Below are 20,035 nucleotides of genomic sequence, written 5' to 3'. Positions count from 1 at the left end.
ATTTATAATTTTTTGTTTTTAATTTTTTTATTTAATTAAAATTAATGTAGATTCTGATGTGGTATTTTTAATGTCAAAATAGATTTTTTAATTATTATTTTAATGTGTCGTTTGCCACGTCAGTTTTTTCTGTTAGTTGAGTGACGGAAAGGACTAAAATAACAAGCGTTAATTGGATTAGGAACTAAAAGTGGTAAAATAGAAATGTAGGGACCAAAATAGAAATGTAGGGACCAAAATAGAAATGACCCCAAAATGTAGGGACGAAAAGAGCATTTACACCATAACAATTTCATGGAAATTCAATTTTGTAGCCTTCAAGTTCGATGGCGAAAATCTCAACAAACCCTCAAATGAAAGGCAATCAAAGAGGCAAGAAATTATGAGTTTACGGCAAAGTATCTCTTATTTTATTCAATATATTAATACCATATATGAATAAAATTTAATAAGCAAACACCTAAAACTTTTGTTATGGCCTAAATATGTGTATATATAATAATAATAATATAATTGAGGTCATATGTCAGAATTTTATGCATGACATATAATTTCTTTTGATACATATTTGTATGTATCACAATAAATTTTTTGGGTTGTTAAAGCCGTATGGATGATCTATCGTTTTAGTCAAAAAGGTTGTATGAATGATATATGCCATGCTATATTGCTATCTTATATTAGATGTTGCTTAAAGAGTTTATGTTGGACATAAGGTTCAAGAGTAAATTAGACTCTTTATTTAATTATAATATTTTAATTGATTAAATGGTCAATGGTCACTCAAATGGAAAATTTTGAAATTAATTTAATTTTCATTTGTGGCATAAATCGTTTCACTCTTTAAATTGATTGCAATGTGTTAATTGAGCCTTTATTTGTCAAACATTTTTGAATGTGTATATGCTGGAGTAATTAGTGTTGACTACCATGATAAATTCTTTAATAGCATGTAAACGTTATTTTTAATCTACACCATATGTTAGATGGTCTGGTGATAATTGAAATGTAAATTTTTAATGATAAGGCTCCATCTAACACCTATATATAAAAATATATATGATATGCTTAGTATTATTAGAGAATGAATACCGCACTTTTGTAAAGTTTAGGTAGTAAGAAAGAGGTTTCTCTGTGTGAGGAAAGTCTTGGTGCTTCAAACTTCCCTTCCATAGTAGAATTTGTCTATCCCTTCTAGTGAGGTTAGAGTGTCCCTAGGGTATCAGTGTATACCTGTAGGGTTTGTGGTTTTCTTTTTCAAGGGGTCTGGGAAATATGAGTTTCACTTAACATGGAGGGACTGACAAAACACTAGAGCAAATTAACCTTGAATGACAGGGAAGAGGGTCAGGTCCGGTTGACAAAGGAGAGATCATCTAGTGAAGTAATCCTAGCATCAAAGTTCTTTACAAAACGAGCACTGAACACTGAGGCAGTAATCCGTACCTTCAGCCCATTATGGCGCTTAAAAAATGGGTTTCAGGTCCGAACTGCAGGAGATCATATTCTATTATTTGTTTTTGATAATCACGAAGAAGTGGAGAAAATTCTAGCTCTCCAACCTTGGAGTTTTGATAAACATTTGGCGGTCCTTTGTCGTTATGAAAAGGCCATTCCAATCAGTGAAATTTGTTTTAACAAAATCCCATTGTGGGTTCAGTTCCATGACTTACCAATTCGCTTCTTAAATAGGGGGTGGCGGAGGAAATTTGCAGTAACGTAGGAGAAGTGTGCATGGATACTGATATCTCTGGAAGACAGGGAATATGGCCTATGGATTTGTGCGTCTCCATACGTTGGGGATGGAGTTAATGTGATGTGTAATGGAAAGAATACTGAACGGAAGGTAGTTAAGGAGGGCGAAAATCATGGGAAAATATTTAATGAGGTGCAATGTAATGATGAGTGGGAGTTACACAAGTTTGACAGCGAAGCAGCCAAAAATAATGGTGAAGGCGTGATTAATACTAGGGCAACATTTGCTGATGAGGGAAGCGCCGTATCTCATCTGCCCCCAATTTTAATTGATCACGTGCACCATCACGTGTCCATTCCTAATCCTGCTAGCAGCCCGAGTGACCAATGTTCAAAGGAAAGCCCTTGTGGGAGAGTAGGCCAAACATGGAAAAGAATCATACATCCAAAGTATGGAGAGCTTGAACAAGGGAATGCTCCATCTCTGAAACGACCATTGGATGCAGATGAAGAGTTGAATTATCAAAAGAAGAAATGTGTGGTGTCCCAAGATGAAGAGGAAGCAGATTATGGAATAGTGGAGGCTGTATCACAGCCCCGCTAGGTACAATGAGTCTACTATGTTGGAATTGTTGCGGGCTTGAGAAGCTGCAGACAATTCAAGAGCTTGGCGATCTAGTCCGGCACAAGATCTTGCAGTTATGTTTTTAGCCGAAACTTGGCTGGATGAAGCTAGGCTAACGAATTTACGTGATAAACTAGGGTTTGGTGATACTTTTGGTGTTTCACGAGTTACAAGAGGAGGGGGTTTGGCTCTTTTTTGGAAAAATGATGTAGATTTGTTGGTGGAGAATTCCTCACAAAATTATATTGATGTGGTCATAAACAAAGGAAAGGAGGATAGCTGGAGGTTTACCGGATTTTATGGTTTCTTGGAAACTCAAAATCATGGGGAGTCATGGAAATAGTTGAGATGGTTACAGACAAAATCGTTTCTTCCATGGTTATGCGCCGGTGATTTTAATGAGATTACAAAGTCTCATGAAAAGTTAGGAGGTAGGCTTAGACCACATCAACAAATGCAAGATTTTCGTGACATTCTTGATGAGTGTGGTTTCATCGATTTGGGCTTTGTGGGAAACAAGTTCACATGGTACAAGAATTTCTCCAATGGACATACTATATGGGAAAGGTTGGATAGGGCAGTAAGCGCACAGTCTTGGTTAAGTCTTTTCCCGGCAGTAGGCACATCGGATCATAAGCCCATTATTATTCATCCAATGGGAATCCCGGATAGGAAAAACCGTCCTTGGCATTTTGAACAAGTTTGGTTAGAAGATAAAGGTTGTCATGAAATTGTTCATTCGGCATGGAGGAGTGATTATGGGACTTCGCCTATGGACAAGGTTGTTGGTAAAATACGAAAGTGCCAATCAAGTCTCAAGTGGTGGCGTAAGAAGTCATTTGGCAATGTAACACACCAGCTGATTGAAAAGAAAAAGATGCTGAAACAAGCTGAAACCGTGGCTGTGCAGGGGGGAAATGTGGAGATTGTCCATCAATTGAAATATGAAATCCAAAGGCTATTGTTAGTGGAGGAAAAGCTGTGGCAGCAAAGATCAAAATCACATTGGATAAAGTCGGGGGACAAGAACACAAGTTTCTTTCACAATAGGGCTTCCCAACGGTACAGGCGAAATACTATTCATGGGCTTTTGAATGCTAGGGGTGAGATGTGTTGTGGGGATGAAAAGGTGGCAGAACTTATGGTGGAGTATTATACAAATTTGTTCACATCATCCCAGCCTAGTTAAGTTGATATGGTTTTGCAGCACGTATCAAGGAAAGCAACAGATGAGATGAATGCATTCCTTGGCCGAGATTTCAACAAAGAGGAAGTGGAGCTAGCCTTATCTCAAATGGCTCCTTTGAAAGCACCTAGACCTGATGGTTTACCCCCAATTTTTTTCCAACATTATTGGGGGGAGATTGGTGGTGACGTAGTTGAGGCAGTTTGCTCTTGCCGAAATTTGGGTCATATTCCAGCAGAAATTAATCACACTTATATCACTCTTGTGCCAAAGGTGAAAAGCCCAGATCAGGTATCTCAATTTCGTCATATAGCCTTGTGTAATATTTTGTATTAACTTATTTCTAAGGTGTTAGCGAATAGACTAAAAGTGATATTACCTAATATTATATCTGAATCTCAAAGTGCTTTTCAGTCTGACAAACCTATCTCTGATAATATACTGGTGGCTTATGAAACTCTTCACCACATGAAAACAAAGAGCTCTAGCAAAATAGGCTCTATGACACTCAAGCTTGACATGAGCAAGGCCTATGATAGAGTGAAGTGGGTCTTTTTGTTGAAGTTAATGGAAAAAATGGGGTTTTATAGCAAGTGGATAAAGATGATCTCAGAGCATATCAACACTGTTTCATACTAAGCGCTTCTAGCTACTTCGCCCGCTTCATATTATGATGGCTATATTGTTGCGGTGGAAATGAACAAAAATGGAACTCTCAAATAAGAAAGAGATATTGTACAAGACAAAGGGTAGAAAAAAGTGGCTCTTTCTCATAACCTAACCAAGTTGTTCAAGTAAGCAAGTTCTTGGCTCACTTGAACTTTTAAAAATTTTAATATTTGGAAGCACTGAATGAAGAATTCTCAATTGATATCTTTATCTTAGTTGAAAGTGTTGATCTAAGAGGCATTTTCGAAATGAAGTTTTATTCAAAGACAAGCATCCCCTGGGTTGTTGCATATGTTTGTTGCTTCTTTGCCATTTTCAGCTTGGGCTATGGATTTCATTGGCCTCATCGCACCAAAAGCATATAATATTGCCAAGAAATTAGGTTTTAAAAATTCCAGAATTCACACAATTATATAGTATTTCGCGCCTAAAGTCATCCCAAGCACTAGTAATGTTTCTTCTAAACAATTTCTTTGGAAAATTCCTACTAAGATGGATGACTAGTAAAAACTTGGAAAGGTCCATCGTTGTTCATCCTTCGTGTTCAGGAAGAATGTTGTCTATGGATTTCAAAAAAAAAAAAAAAATAGCCCCCATATGTCATTTGATTATTTAAAGTATTAGCTCCCGAACTTCTTCGTAGAACCACGTTTTCGCTGCTTCCCACATTGGGTTTCTTTTCAAGTTGTATGTATAGATAGCATCAATAGGTCAAATTGGGTACTTAAATATGTTGTGAAATTAAGTGCAGATTTGGATGTGTTTCTAGAGTTTTCAATTGATACAATATTTGCGTTTTTTTATAGAGTATTTAGATGATGAAAAATCCAGGCTTAGAATTTTTTAGAAGCTTTAGATAACGAAAAATCTAGGCATGATCGTTGAGCTCCCTAATGCTCTAAAACCCCATGCCTGAGATTTGTTTGCATTTGTGCTCTAAAAAGCCCCATGCGTGGGATTTGTTTGTATTTGTTTTCTTTCCTTAATGCTGTGAAAATCCAATCCATAAAATAATCCTCAAAAATTTGCAAAACCCGTTCATCTTCACAACAGAGCTCGTCATCCTGTTGATGCCATAGACATCTTTTCCCCAGAAGGTGTTGTTGATGCTGGAATCGGGAAGCTGTAATAAAGTTTTTTTATTATTTATTTTTTATGTGAATATTTTGGTTAGGATTGTGATTAGGATTTGTCTCAATTAAATTATACACATGGCACTATATTACTGGGTTGGGAGCACTAGATATTGTTGAGTTGGTCCTCAGGGAACACCAAATGCCAATGGACAGACTAAATTGATATGATTCCATTCATTTAACACGTTAATTGAACTAAATTATAAACTCTGGCTCTTTTATGTAGTTTTCCATCTTTTCTTCTTTCTTTCTTTTTGCATCTTTCTTCAGACACGAGAAGAATATTACATTAAGTTGCATGTACAAAACATATATAGTAAAAGAAAAATTGTAAACCTATATTTGAATGACCCAAAATGAATGAATCTCGCTACAACATTTGAGCCAGAGACATTAAGGGAGAGCACCTATGTCATTCATTACGCAAAATTGCAGGCTTTGTACCTGTATATAAACAGTTCCATTCCAGAATCGGCAAGCAGCCCTTCTTTGCAACAAAATCTGAGGCTAGTACCTCGTGAACTCTACCATAGAAACTTCTACGGCTGCTCAGCTATTAGCTCTCCTAGTATTTGAGCATTCGGCTGGTCCAAGAGTCTCCCAATATATTATTTGTTGAGGTATGGAAGCTAAGTATGTTACTTAATCCCAATATTACAAAATTGCTTTTCCCTAATTTTAAATTAATCATAGTGGAGATGGTGTTTTCTCTTTCTGCACCTATTCACATACCAAGTAGCATGCTTTTGAAGGCCCATGCCAATCATCACCTTGAGGCTTGTGAGCATGACATAGGTCATAGCACACAAGAACAAAATCCAGAAGAGCCTCCATGGGAGGGGATTATATGGAAGATGAGCAGCATAGACCGGAGTCAGCACCCGGATAACCTAATGCCAAAAACAAGAAGATCAGCAAAAATAGCAATACAAAACCAAAAAAAAAAAAAAAAAAAACTGATACACAACAAAACCAAAAGCAATCCAAGCTTCTTCTTCTTCTTCTTTTTTTTTTTTTTTAAGGAATAAAATCTCAATCAAGTCAGGTTTTCATCTATTTTATACTTTCCCAACTCACCCTTTGATTTGTTTGGAGACAGTTTCGATATTGATTGTAATATGACCTGACCGATATACTAGAATAATTTATAATTTGTATGTCCTGACAGATATTTTCGAATAATTTAAAATTTATGAAGTTATAAATGCACGGTCAGGTCAGGTTTTCAAAGTGTACAAACATTTTGAGACATCCACAAAGAGAATAGTAGAAAACCAAAGCATAATATTGTTATAATGTACAACAATTATTTGTTTATTTTTAATATTATTAAACAGTGCAGTAGAGCACTTGGTTAAAAAATCCCTACATATATATATTGTTAAATTACTAGTAATAATTAAATTACTTCTGTAGGTATCACTGTACTACTTTGCTATCTCCAATTGCTTTTAAATTAATTTTAAATGTGTTCTAACATTTATTTCTAAAACCTAAATAAACAATAATATATATAAATTGTTGTATCCTGTGTCAAATTGTTTCTGTGTTTCTTAGTTACACTCCCATTGGATTTTGAACCCAAAACCTCACCCTCTACCCCTAAGTTTATATCCTCAAGAATATGCAACATGCATACCACGCAATTGCTAAGATAAATCCCTAGGGATTGCTTCGAAGGAATCAGCACAAGTTCAAAACATAATGTAAAGCATGATAGACCATGTGAAAATTAGTATTAATTGATGCTTACCACACAAGCTGGTGCCAGAGGTACAAATGTGAGATTTTTCTTTGCACTCTCAGTTTGCGTATTCAAAGTCTAGCAAGAAGAATAAAGCAAAAGCATCAGATATCAATAGTGTTTTTTTATAAAAAAAAAAAACCAACAACAACAAAATTATCTCATTGTTGCAATGGCAATCAATATAAACATCAAGGATCTAGATTCAATGATTCGTACAAGAACAACATTATACTTACCGAGGTATTGGTCTTTCTTATGCACAGTAGCACACACATACATGAACTCAAATTAATAGGATTTCACCAGATCAAATCAGTAACATTAGTAAAGGAATAACAAGATGAGAAACGCCCCCCCCCCCCCCCCAACAAACCCTTTCTCACCACCACCTTTTTTTCTTTCTTTCCCCCTCCTCCTAACTAGAACTTGGGCAAAAAAATCATTTTGGTCCTTACATTTTACTATTTTAGTAGCGGTTAATTTATTGATTGCAAGTTCAAAATAACAAAGACTAAATTGACTACTACCAATATGTAGAGACTAAATTGACAATGACCCAGAGTAGAATATCATATTTCTAAGTGTCATATGCTGATATGCCCACTCAGGGCTCAAGCACTGTACATTTACTAAGTATACAAGCTTGAACAAGTAGGTAGCAAGTCAAACCACAACCAACTGCAGAGAACAATCTAGCACATCAGTAGCCCTACTCACTCCTAGGGGACAGGAGAGAGAGTGAAATACTACCAAGTTAAATTCAGGCTCATTGTATTGATCAATTCTTGTCAACATACTTTTTTGACACCCTTACAGCACTACAATTTGCATAGCACCAACTCTAAAGAGAAGCAGTGATGGTTCAGAAAGTTGCAAAACAATAATAATCATCTAACACATGCCCCTGACTCTTCTCATCAGGTAAACAATTGCAAATATTTTTATAACGTTGGATTCTTGACACTATTCTTGACACTTTTCTAACACTTGTCAGTCATTTGTTGATTTTATAGATTCTCTCTTTGCGATTTGTATTCTTTGAAAAGGGATTGTACACATATCCTTCCTATGTCTCCTTCCCTTTTCCTTCTTCAATAAATTTATGTACTCATTAAAAAAAAAGTTGTTAGACATGCATTCAACCCATGGTGATCCACTGTCATATGTCATGTCTTATACTTTGAACAATTCAACACTAATTCTCAAGAGGAGAAAAAAACCTTAGTTAACAGTTTAATTTAGGACTAATAAATATCTGGGCAACGTCTAAAATAGAATCAGTAAAATATAGCAAAGGTTTTGTTGATGGCATTTAAGAGATATAGCTTAGGTATTTGAACAATATCCTTATGAGCTTATTGTTTATATAAGGCAAAATTCCAAATTGCACCCTCTAAGATTGTCATTTTCGTCCTTCAAGTTTCATTTTTGTCATTTTTTTCTCATAAAAGTTCACACTCCGTTGCCAACATTGATCTTACCATCCACAAGCTGCTGCTATCCATTAAAAAATACTTTCTTAATATTAAAAAAAATTATTAAATTTGAAGAGTGCCACAGCTGGGTGTCTAGCAAGCATCGTACGCCAAATTCTCCACCCTGGAAACCTTCATACACACCCTTTTTCAGATCAAATCAAAGAAGCTGATTCAGTGGTATGTGATAAAGATCAAGAATTGAAGGCCAAGGAAAATATAAAGACTACCACTAAGCAGGGACAGTGGCAAGGCTTATGGGTTTGGAGTCAACTCCAGAGATCAACTAGTTGCATAATTCAAACCTAAATTCAATTTCTTCAGTGGATCACTTGGCAGGGTTTGATCAAATGCAGGGGCAGAATCGATGGGTCAAATCCACATTGTCCTTCCGAGAGATGCTGATCTTTCTTGAGCTGGCAAACAAGAACTTTCTTATACTCAGCTTTGAAAATGGAGGTGAAAGTAAAGAGTCAAGATCAAAAGGGAGGAAATCTGATATGGGTAAGGCAGTTTTTGGATGGAAGGATAAAAGTTGGCAACAAATGTGGACTTCGGCGACTAAATTGACAAAAACAAAATTTAAAGGATGAAAATGACAATTAACCAAACTTAAAGGGTGTGATCTGTATTTAGCCTTTATATATATAACGAACGAATTTCAACCCTGTGTCTAAAATATGTATGCAAGTATGTGTGTAATGTGTATATATGCATATACATACACATATTATTATCATGTCCAATTGTATCGGGTCCTACTTTCTAGAGACTCACCATGTTGACATGTCGCTATCACATCATAATAGTGCCCTTGTCATGGGCCTTTTAGTTCTCAAAGTCACGGAAACAACAGCACTAATTTTGAAAATAGCATGTTTTCACCATAAGCATGTTCTCTTTTGGTGTAGGGAAAATTACCCCAATACAAACAGCATGTTTCCAGAAATTATATTTATTCTATAAGAAATGTTTTCCAAAAGCACAACCCAACAAAACCTAGTCTTCGCAGATAAGTTAACCATCTAAATCATTTGTATCATTGATTTATAGCAAGACATAACATTTTGGCATACGGATGTCACCTTATCACTCTAAAAACAAAACAAAGTTTAGAACCTTCTTCTTCAATGCTGGGGACATGAGCTAAATATATATGTTATAAACTTATAATATCATGAAATCTCATTTCTAAGAGTTTGTAAACCATGGGTAACTATTTTCTCATTAATGTTAATTAACTTTTTTTTATCAGTTACATAAATGTAATTAACTGGGGAGAGGTCTCGTGTGCATTCAAAGTATATATTTAAAATCAATCAATTTATGTTATTAATTTATTTCCTTTTTAAACATTTGAAGCATTAAATTCAATATATTTTTGGAAAAGATGATGATGGCCATGGATGACATACAAATATCAACTAGAAAAATAGCTGGTTAAATTGTAGCTTTACACTGAAAATATACCTGCTTGCATAGGTCTTCAAGGAACTCAGAATATACAGTAGGCTTTATGTCATTGAATTTGGCAATGAATGAATGTTTTATGATATCAATAGCCATTTCACAGATGAAAACCATGAGTGCGTTCTGCCATATCCAAATAACATATATTAGCAAGCCAAACAGGCTGTGCAAGAAAATTGTCCTTTATAAAAAGGTTTCCCAACCAAAAATGGCGTGCTAAGAAATGTTATGTCAACTTACAGAAACAAAACTTTCAAACCAGGGACCCTCAGCCTCCAAAATATTTTGAGCCAAAACGAATAACATGAATGCCGAAATGTGAAATCTCTCTACTGAATCTGGTTGGCAGCAATGACATGTATAAATTTTAAAAAAAAAAGGTTTATGAAATGAAATGAAGCAACACAAATACGCTAGAAATAAATACACATCAAATGGAAATGGAATTCACATTAACCTCTGGAGCACAATGACGGGAAATTAATTAAGCGTATATCAAATTTCATGCAAGGAGCACTATATGGAATAAAATCCACGTGCTTCTTCCAAGCGCAGAAGGAAACTAGGCATAAACTTAGAATGGCACCACAATGTTAAAGAAAATGTAACCTCTTTTGGGCCCATCCCAAATGGATAAATTCATGCCATGCTCACGCTTTGAAACAAGAAATGACATGATTATGCCAATATAAAGATAACATAATGCAAAAGTTAATTTCTGAATTTTTTTTCTCTCCTTTAATTTGGGTGTGGGGGGTAGGTTTCTATTGATGTTTGTTGCCTGATTCCTGTTTTGGTGGATGTCATTAGATGGAAATTATTTTCTTAGATTCATTGGTCTAACACTGTTAACTATTAGAACTGCCGTTTAAATTAAATTTAAAATTTAAAAAAGAAAAAAGAAAAAGAAAGACAATTTTGAAACTGAGTCATGATGAGAGAGAGAGAGAAGGGCCTACTGCAAGCCAGTCCGTCAATTGCTGCAAGCCCCCCTCGCTGCATGCCACCATTCGTTCTGCACTTCTTACAGGTTGTTTTTGTAATTGCATAACTTGATCAAGTGCTAATTCATCAACTTGAGCTTTCAACTCATGAAATCAATGACCAATTCTTGAAGCTACAGCATCATATAATTTTCCTCTTGATACATGTGCTTCTTCCACATTGAACAAACTATCAAAATGGATAGGGTCCCCAATGTTACCATCTTTCTAATGCTTAGGATGCTGGCTCCTATTGGCATGATCTCCTAACTCCCAGTATTTTCAAATGGAAGAACCATGGAAATATTGTCTGCATCCAGGACCAACCCTCCAACACCTCCTTTGGAAGACCTCATGGTTTTTCCACCATCCCGAGAAAGACTGCCTTCTAGGAAAGATGTGAACCCACCCATGGCGTTTTTTTCTTTTTTAGTTTAACTTTAAATGGCAGTTTCAATAGTTAACAGTGAGACTAATTTTGACTCCAGGGTTTAATTTGATGCTTTCGAAACTATAGGTTTAATTTGTACTACTCCTAAACTATAGGGCTTAAAATGAAATTTACCCATAAAATTATTTTACTTATCAAAAACTATGAGAAGGAATCATGCTAACTGCAGGTATGTTAATAAAGAGAGCCAATTTTATCTTCTGTAAGTAACAAGGCATCCAAAAGAAATAAAATAAAATAAACTAGCATCATAGAATCAACAGAGCATTTTATTTCCTATACTTAAATCATTTTCAAAAACAAGGAGAACAACATCATTAGTCATTTCAATATACTAAAGAAAAGTTATGAGGATGTTAACTCACCAAAGTATACCAGACCGTGAATGTTATCCTTGCTAAAACGCTTAAACACATTACTTTTTATCTCGGCAAAGTTATTGGACACCAATAAAGCAAGCAAGGCATTATTGTGAGCAACGATAACTGTAGATAAAGTAATTGCCTGAGCTAGCAATATGAAAGAATGAACAAGTATGAATAGTCAAGGAGCCAAATAGGTAGGTAAATAAAATAACAAGAACATAAATCTCCATAATGCTGATAAAAGAAATAATCATTAACAAATGAAGGATATTTGAAGCACCCATGGCTAAAGCTTCATCAAAAATGAATCTCCACACCCATAATCTCCGGTTTTCAGGTGGAGAACTAGCTAGTCCTTCCGTCGAATTAAATAAAGTTTGCAACACATCCCCATTAAAATTTTGGCATAGTCTATCAAATATCTGTATATTAAAAAAAAAAAAAAAATGCAAGATCAGTCTTATGTAAACATTTAGCCAGTAGCTGTATGTGACACTTACAGCAGCCAGAGAAGTACAAATTAATGGAAAGATATTAGAGCAATATCAATTCTTGTTCACTGATATAGTGCACACACAAACACAAAATACAATAAAAAAAGTCTTTCAATTTGTTTAGTTCATAATTTTCAGGGGTGAGAGCACTTGCTGCTCAACAATATTCTTTAGTTCACAAACATAATTTGAGATTATGCATAATAAGCATGCTTCCATTAATTCTTATATGGAATACTCAAAAGGTAGGGGGCTCCATTCTTAGAATATCAAGTATGTTCAAGCTTTCCAAGACTAGAAATTAGAGTTAGCAGATTCTCTAATAGTCCTACTTTATCCTATTTGGGGTGAAGAGGCTAATAAATTGTCTTGACATAACCAAAATAGTATATTTGATGTCTAATCTTTAAATGAGGCCTTGATAGGGTCAGTGATATTCATCCCTTTGGAAGGTTATTGGTGTAACTAAGTTTCTAAAAAGGTCTCCTTTTTTTCTAGACAGCTACGTTAGACAAAATTCTAAACTTTGGATAATCTCATAAATCCTTCTTGTAAATTAAAGATAAAGATGATTTCCACTAAGCCCATCCCTAGATATCAAATTTGACTTTGAAGCACAAAGTGCCCACTACTCATTCATCATTCAAACAGATATGCCAGTGCTTTCGGCTTTGGCTTGTTAAGATAAAAAATGAAAAATGGGATTGCGGCACTCAACCTGCTGCCAATGCAGAAGGATGCTATCAAAAAGAATAGAACGTTACTTCATTTTGCTAGATGCATCAGATCCTATATAACAAGCGAGTTTTTTACCCTCAAATTCAAAGGAAGAGAGAAAACTCGGCTCCAAATACCTACAGTGGTTGTTGAGAGTTCAAATTGGAGCATTATCCCATGGAGAATCATCCAATATTCAAGATTAGCATGAGTTGAATCAGAATAAACATATAGAGATAAGCTGAAAAGTTGCCTACCTGCAAAAGCCGAATAGATCTTATTTGAAGATAACTGTGAATGATCCTAGCATACCGAAAATAAATGTCATTAGTCCTTGTAGTCAAAAAGAAGAAAGCCAAACAAGTTGTTTCATCACCCCAGGCTATAAAGCTTCTTGCGAGGAAGCCCTCCATTACAGTAGCATGGGGAGTCAGTTGATAACTTGCCAATGTTTTATGGCCCCTCGTGTTCTCTTTACTTAGTGTCCAATGGGCAATACCCAAGAAAATAGTCAATCTGTAATTTGGTTGGAAAGAACTGTTTGGGTGTAAGGATAATGGGTTTGGAATGCATTTCCTTTTTGAGATCTCCAAGACTGGAAATTAAAGTCAATTGATTCTCTAATGAACTTAATAACCCAAACAGTATGTTTAACTTCTGATTTTTTTATGAGGCATTGAGAGAATCAGGTAATATTCATTTTCCTTGGAAGAGTACTTGGGGTAACCAAGCTTCTAAAAAGGTCGCTTTTTCTTGTCTGGACAGCTACATTAGGAAATTTCTAAATTTGGAAAATCTCATCAAAAGGAACATAATTCTTGTGAAATGGGTTTCCATGTATAAATCTAGAGGGAATCAGTTAATCATCTTCTACTTCACTGCTCAAATGCCAGTGAGCTATGGTCCCTTGTCTACTCTTCTCTTTATTTGAGTTCCGGTAGGTGATGCCAAAAAAGATAGTCGATGCGTATTTAGTTGGAAAGGACCGTTTGGGTGACATAAGAGTAGTTCAGTGGAATGCATGTCCTCTTTGCCTTCTGTTGATTATGTGGAGAGAGAGAGGGATAATCGGATTTTTAATAGCATTTCTCCCTCTACTCTTGAACATAAATCATACTTTTCAGATCTCTGTATGGCTGGATGTCTGCTTGGGATAGTTTCCATGTCTCTTGTTTAAAATTTTTTAGATCTCCTAAATTTTTGTTTGCGATATTTAGGAGTACTTACCCTTTCCTGTACTATAGCCTATAGGTCTTTAACAAACTGACTTATCAAAAAAGATGAGATTGGTCATATAGCAGTACTTTGTGTTTCCAAATAGGGAAAAATTTTCATTATATCTTTGTTGTTCTTGATGCATGCTTGTTTATCCATATGTTGCAGTCTACTGCAATATTTCTATTGTCATGCAACATTACCAGGTCAATTCACAAGAGATATAAATGCTCATCTTGCTTCCAAGCTGTTATGACCCGAGATAATGTGCTCGATAAATTATTTGAATTTAGTTTAGTGATAGAATAAATCTTCCTAGATAGATTAGTATTGTTTTTTATTTGTATTCAATTTAATTCATATGTTTTAGGATAAGATTAGTTCCTTTGTTTTAGGATTTGTTGATGGGGTTATCTCATACTTGGTTATTTATGTACATTAAATGCATTAGTGAGAATTAAGCAGAAAATTAACCAAAAATGTCTATTTCTTCTCTCAAGTTCAGGAGATTAGTCATCTTGAATTGACTACACTATCTTTTATTTCTCAATTCACAACATTTGGTATCAGAGTCAACTACCACGTCGAGTAATCGAGCGTAGCTCATTAAGAATGGGATCAAATGAGTTGCGACTTTGCGGTCAAATCTCGGAGGGGGCGACCTAGAGGCTAGATTAAAATTACTAATAGGTGAGTGGAGCCACCAAAAAGAGAAAGGGCTACCATCGGGTTAGTATTGCTAGAGTGAGCAGTTGTAGACATCGGCTACAGAGCATGGTTGTATGTTATGATCCTAATGTCCCACATGGATTAAGTGTAAGCTTAACCATGTGTTTATAAGCTCTTAGGCACCCTCCCCTTGCAAGTCAGTTTTCAATGGTGAGTTCTATCCATGAGTTCCCAACATTAAATGTTATGACCTGAGCTAATGTGCTCGATAAATTGTTATTTGAATTAGAAGTATTTAAATTTAGGCTTAGTGATAGATCTTTATCTGACTAGTAGTAGTAGATTACTAGATTAGTATTGTTATTTGCTTGTATTCAAATTGATCCCTACCATTATTAGTTCCTATGTTTTAGGATTTGTTGACAGGTTATCTCATGCTTGGCTATTTATGTACGTTAAATGCATTAATGAGAATTTAGCAGAAAATTAACCAAAATTGTCTATTTCCTCTCTCAAGTTCGAGATTGGTCATATCGAATTGACTAACTATCTTTTTCATTCAGTAAATTATCCTATTCACAACATTTGGTATCAAAGCCAACAGATCCATCCAGTTTCTTGAAAAAATAAAATTCAATCGTATTGTCATCCCACACTATCACACTATCCTCCCCATCTACAACCCAAGGCAAACAACAGCCACCATACTTCCAGGCAGCTGCTGCAACACCCAACCAAAAAAAAACCACATCTACCTATCGAGAGTGTCAATCCTAGCAAACAAAGAATGGAGAACATGTCGGAGATTGTCAACCAAATGTTAGATATTACCAAGGACATGTCCAAAAGCATAGCAAGGATGGAAGCAAAGATGCAAGATTCGTGGGATCAAATGATAGAGGTCTTAGATAAACAATCCAATGTAATTTTGGAAATCAAAGAACAATCAAAAGTACAAGGATCCCATGAAATTTCAGAGAATCAAAAGAGTAATATGTTGGAGGATGCACCTACCTTACAAATTGCATTTGAAGATCAAAGGATTAATGAAGTGGAAAAGATAGATTAAAGGGATCTTCTCATGATTTCAAATAAGCCTAGTCTAATTTCACAAATTGAATTTGTCATTCCCGGTGAGTTCAAGGATGTCAAAATCAAGACTTTTCTGTTCACAAAAATGCTTAAAGAATTGGTGCAAATATCTATGGTCCGAATTCTTATCCTTAAACTATTTAAAGTTCAAGGTAGAGTATTCTCTAATCAATATGAGCAAGCATCAATTTTCATATCTCGGAATTTTGAGGACAAGATTCATTTGAAGAGGAAGGGAATGTTATTACCCAAGATAATATGCATGATAAATTGTTATTTGAATTAGAAGCATTTAAATTTTGGCTTAGTGATAGATCTTTATCTGACAAAGGTAGTGGTAGATTAGTACTGTTATTTGCTTGTATTCAAATTGATCCCTATGTTTTAGGATAGGATTAGTTCCTATGTTTTAGGATTTGTTGATGAGGTTATCTCATGCTTGGCTATTTATGTACGTTAAATGCATTAATGAGAATTAAGCAGAAAATTAACCAAAAATGTCTATTTCCTCTCTCAAGTCTAGGAAATTGGTCATCTCGAATTGACTACACTATCTTTTATTTCTCAGTTCACAACACGAGCAGCAGAATAGAATGCATAAAGTGATTAAGAATAAATACTTGTTCTACATCCCACGTTCATTAATTCTATTTACTCACCTCTAAAACATTGTACACCACATATAATTTGATTGTTCCTTGACCACGAATCATGTGATATATTAAGCTGATATCTGAGGCAACAGAATATTACAGAAACAAAAATTAGTAAGACATTATCTAATGAAAGAATATCACAAATATAACTGGTACTGTATATCCTTACAAAACCTGTTCGCTGCAAAAGAGTGACTCCACAGGCAATTATAAGAAAACAGCCAAAATCAGACAGTTCTGCTGCAGACCACATCTTGAACTGCCTGCCAAAAGCATGGTTAGGTTATTTCATATACATCACAAGTTTTTCAACTAAGTATATCAAAATGGGTAGAAAGGTACCACCATGTTTACTTATGTGCTAATAGTCCTCTAGCTAAAGTTCCATAGCTCAGCTGACAAGAAGCATATATCAACCACCTAAACTACCAAACAATCGGTCCTCAAATTCTATTATACTATCAAGTAGAAAAGTATTCCAACACACAACAAATGGAATCAGATATACAAAAGGCATGGAAAACTTCTAGCCACACCACACAAGTTCAGAACAAAATTAAATGAACTTATAAACTGAAGGATAAAAACAGATCATAAATTTAATTGGGAATTACACATGCATCCAGTGGGTCTCAAACCCAAACCTCACCCCCTGCCTTGCTTTTACAAGGGGAAAAAGTTCCATTTGGCTAGAGCTCATTGGCAATACCAGAACATTCAGAGACTAAGGAAAATGACAAAATAGGTCCTTTATTTTTGGATAGGTGAGAAAAAAGGTCAAATTTTTCTTAATCATGCATAAATTAGAGCATACAATTCTGAGAAATTTACCTAAAGTGTATTCTAGCTAGGTTGATTTAGTGACTAACACCTATGATTATGTGTGCATTTCGCATTAGCTTATTTAGCTTTTTGCTAAAAATGTGCAAAAGTATACTTATACTTTGAAAATGTGAGATTTAAAAAACTGTACATAAAAGCTAAAAGCTGAAGGAAAAAGTTGATGCCAAACGGACTCATAGCTTATGTTGTAAGATTGGCCATTAAATCCTTTCATGCATATCAGCTAATGCTTTATTCCATGATAACAACCAAATAAAAAGATAACTAACCTTGTGCGTAGGAGCCTCCATAAGGTCATTACAATCCTTGTCGGCATGATAGTTAATAGGGATAGAAATGAATCGAGGCAGACAAAGAAGCCAACATCTATAAGCTGCAAAATGTTGTCATATTTGAGAACCTCTTTCACAAGAATTATGAATATCCTAGTTCAATTATTATTTTTAATTATAATTCAAAAGTTAGAGGAGGGAGGAATTTGAACCCTAGATGTATAAGTTGGAACATTGGAACACTATGAGGTACCAACCAATTGAGCTATAAGGTTCTGGGCATATCCTAGTTCAGATAAATTGCTCTCCTAGTTAAAGAAACCATTAATTCTGACAAATTCTCCCTCAAAACAGCAAAGTCCCTTTAAAACTGTTTATCTTCAAAAGTACGAACAAGTTCAACGGTGGGTTTCAAAGGAACTATGATACTATTCAAATTGAAAGAAAGATAAACAAAAAAAATAAATGAGTACAGGATTTCTAATGCGTGCACAATTGGGCAGACACCGACTTCAATTGAAAGATTTTATTCTATTTATTTTTAAACATTTTTTGTGGGGGAGGGAGAATATCAACCTTGACCATCTCTGTTGGAAATACCAAATAATGCTAATGCCATCGAGACATAAGGCTCTTGGCACATAATATTACACTCCGTTTGTTTTGACATTATCCATTTTTCAAAAACTATTTTTTGGAAAACTATCTCGTTTTCCTATGTTTGGTAGTACAATGGTTTCCATATTGCCTCTTAACTTCCTTTATTTAGCATGGCATGAGATAGATTTGCTTTTCCGGAAAATTTAAGCAGAGAAAAATTACCAATTCACATCTCCAAGGCAGGCGGAAGATAGTATCGTAAACTCTCTCGCGCTCTACCTCATTTCCAATAGTCGTCGTGTTCCGTAACGCATTGCCATTGTACATTTCTTCCATGAAGTACTTCAACGGTGACTTATCCACCGTAAACGACACTGATACCAACACATAGAACCACAACAAAACATAAACAATAATAAAATCAGGATTATAGCTCAACATGGTGATTGATTTCTGTACAATAAACATAGAAAAGAAGGGATAAATTTACACATTCATACAACAGTGAAGCAATGAGAAAAGGATCAAAATTGGCTCACAATTGGGATCATCCGCCATTAGCCGCTTCCAATCCAATGACTTCTCAGTCTCTAACTTCTTGGAACCGACACTCCCGTTCGGCTCGGCCCGTTGCTTCACGGCGGAGCTCACTTCTACGCCGCTCTCCTCCTCCTCCTTCTCTCTCTCCTTCTCCTTCACCTTCTCATTGTCTCCCCCAACCCGCGACGCCGCGTCGTCACTGGCGCCGCTGATGCTGACGCTCCTCTGCCGCAGCTCCCCCAAATTGAACCCCTCGCCGCGCACATTCTGGAAATCCGGCTCCGTGACCACAGTACACACGCTACTGCTCTCGACGCTGTAACTGTGCGTGCAGTTCGATTCCAATCCATTGGTGCGGCTCGTTTCGGGATCGAGTGTTGCTTCGGCGATCGGATCTTCGCGAATGGAGGACTCGGAGTGGATCGGTTTCTTTCGCCTGTGTTTCCGTTTCTTGCGATTGGGATTGGGCTTGGATTGGACGACGACGCCGTTTTGGATTGGATCTGAGTTTGAGCGGTAGAAGAATAAGGATTCGTCTTCTTCGAAAGACATGCTTTGGCTCAGAACCTCGAAAGACAATTTTCTATCGTCGGATCTCAGCGCCATGGCCACCGAGAAACAAAAAGAAAAAAACAATTATTATTATTGAATTAAAAAAGAGGATTGACAATAATTAAGATTCTGTATACATGAGAATCAAAATATGGAAGATTCTGTGGAATTTTGGTATGAACGCGGGAGGTTGGGGAATTTGGAGTCTACTGGACTCCTGGGAGACCCAAATTCTGCTGCCTACTCTTTTGTGTTTCCTTTGTTTTTGGTTTATGTACTGTTTGGGAAATGTTTTTATTAGACGTGGCTGAACGGGCGGATCAGGTCGGCGGGTAAAAACGTGTCATTTTAAATGGGTTAATCGGGTAACGTATTGGGTCGGGTTGATCCGTATTTTTCAAACAAGTTTTTTTTTTTAATTACAAAAACAAATCAATGACAACCTATTTAGAGAGAATGAATAAAATCAATTAAGCAAATGAATTGTACTTAATGCCACTTGTTAATATCCTTCAAATTCTGACAGTTTTGAGCATGACAAAAATTATTTATAATTATAAATTCATGATGGAAAAAATTCCTA

At 35.7% G+C, this 20,035-nt stretch overlaps 2 protein-coding genes across 4 annotated transcripts; one reads left to right on the top strand and one right to left on the bottom strand.

Moving 5' to 3' along the window:
* The first annotated feature begins 2,975 nt into the window (after positions 1 to 2,975).
* Positions 2,976 to 3,509, top strand: LOC115980855. The gene has a single exon (XM_031103065.1). The coding sequence runs from the start codon at positions 2,976 to 2,978 to the stop codon at positions 3,507 to 3,509; it is 534 nt and encodes a 177-aa protein (XP_030958925.1).
* Positions 3,510 to 5,501: 1,992 nt separating this feature from the next.
* On the bottom strand, positions 5,502 to 19,703 carry LOC115981649 (protein POLLEN DEFECTIVE IN GUIDANCE 1). 3 transcript variants are annotated; one of them, XM_031103934.1, is made up of 12 exons: positions 18,900 to 19,703; positions 18,583 to 18,734; positions 17,758 to 17,861; positions 17,000 to 17,065; positions 16,820 to 16,908; positions 16,649 to 16,722; positions 12,074 to 12,224; positions 11,803 to 11,970; positions 10,244 to 10,341; positions 10,004 to 10,126; positions 7,065 to 7,133; positions 5,502 to 6,201 (listed from the first exon to the last, which is right to left on the bottom strand). In XM_031103934.1, exons 1-12 carry the CDS (start codon positions 19,504 to 19,506, stop codon positions 5,995 to 5,997), a joined length of 1,908 nt encoding a protein of 635 aa, XP_030959794.1. In that variant the 5' UTR covers positions 19,507 to 19,703; the 3' UTR covers positions 5,502 to 5,994. The 3 variants fall into 3 exon arrangements, with proteins under 3 accessions (XP_030959794.1, XP_030959795.1, XP_030959796.1); XM_031103935.1 differs by lacking the exon at positions 17,000 to 17,065; XM_031103936.1 differs by lacking the exons at positions 5,502 to 6,201; positions 7,065 to 7,133 and adding an exon at positions 7,449 to 8,949.
* Positions 19,704 to 20,035: the final 332 nt, after the last annotated feature.

Source organism: Quercus lobata, chromosome 3 (genome assembly GCF_001633185.2).
Source record: "Quercus lobata isolate SW786 chromosome 3, ValleyOak3.0 Primary Assembly, whole genome shotgun sequence".
Lineage (NCBI taxonomy): Eukaryota > Viridiplantae > Streptophyta > Magnoliopsida > Fagales > Fagaceae > Quercus > Quercus lobata.
This window is presented reverse-complemented; position numbering and strand designations above follow the sequence as displayed.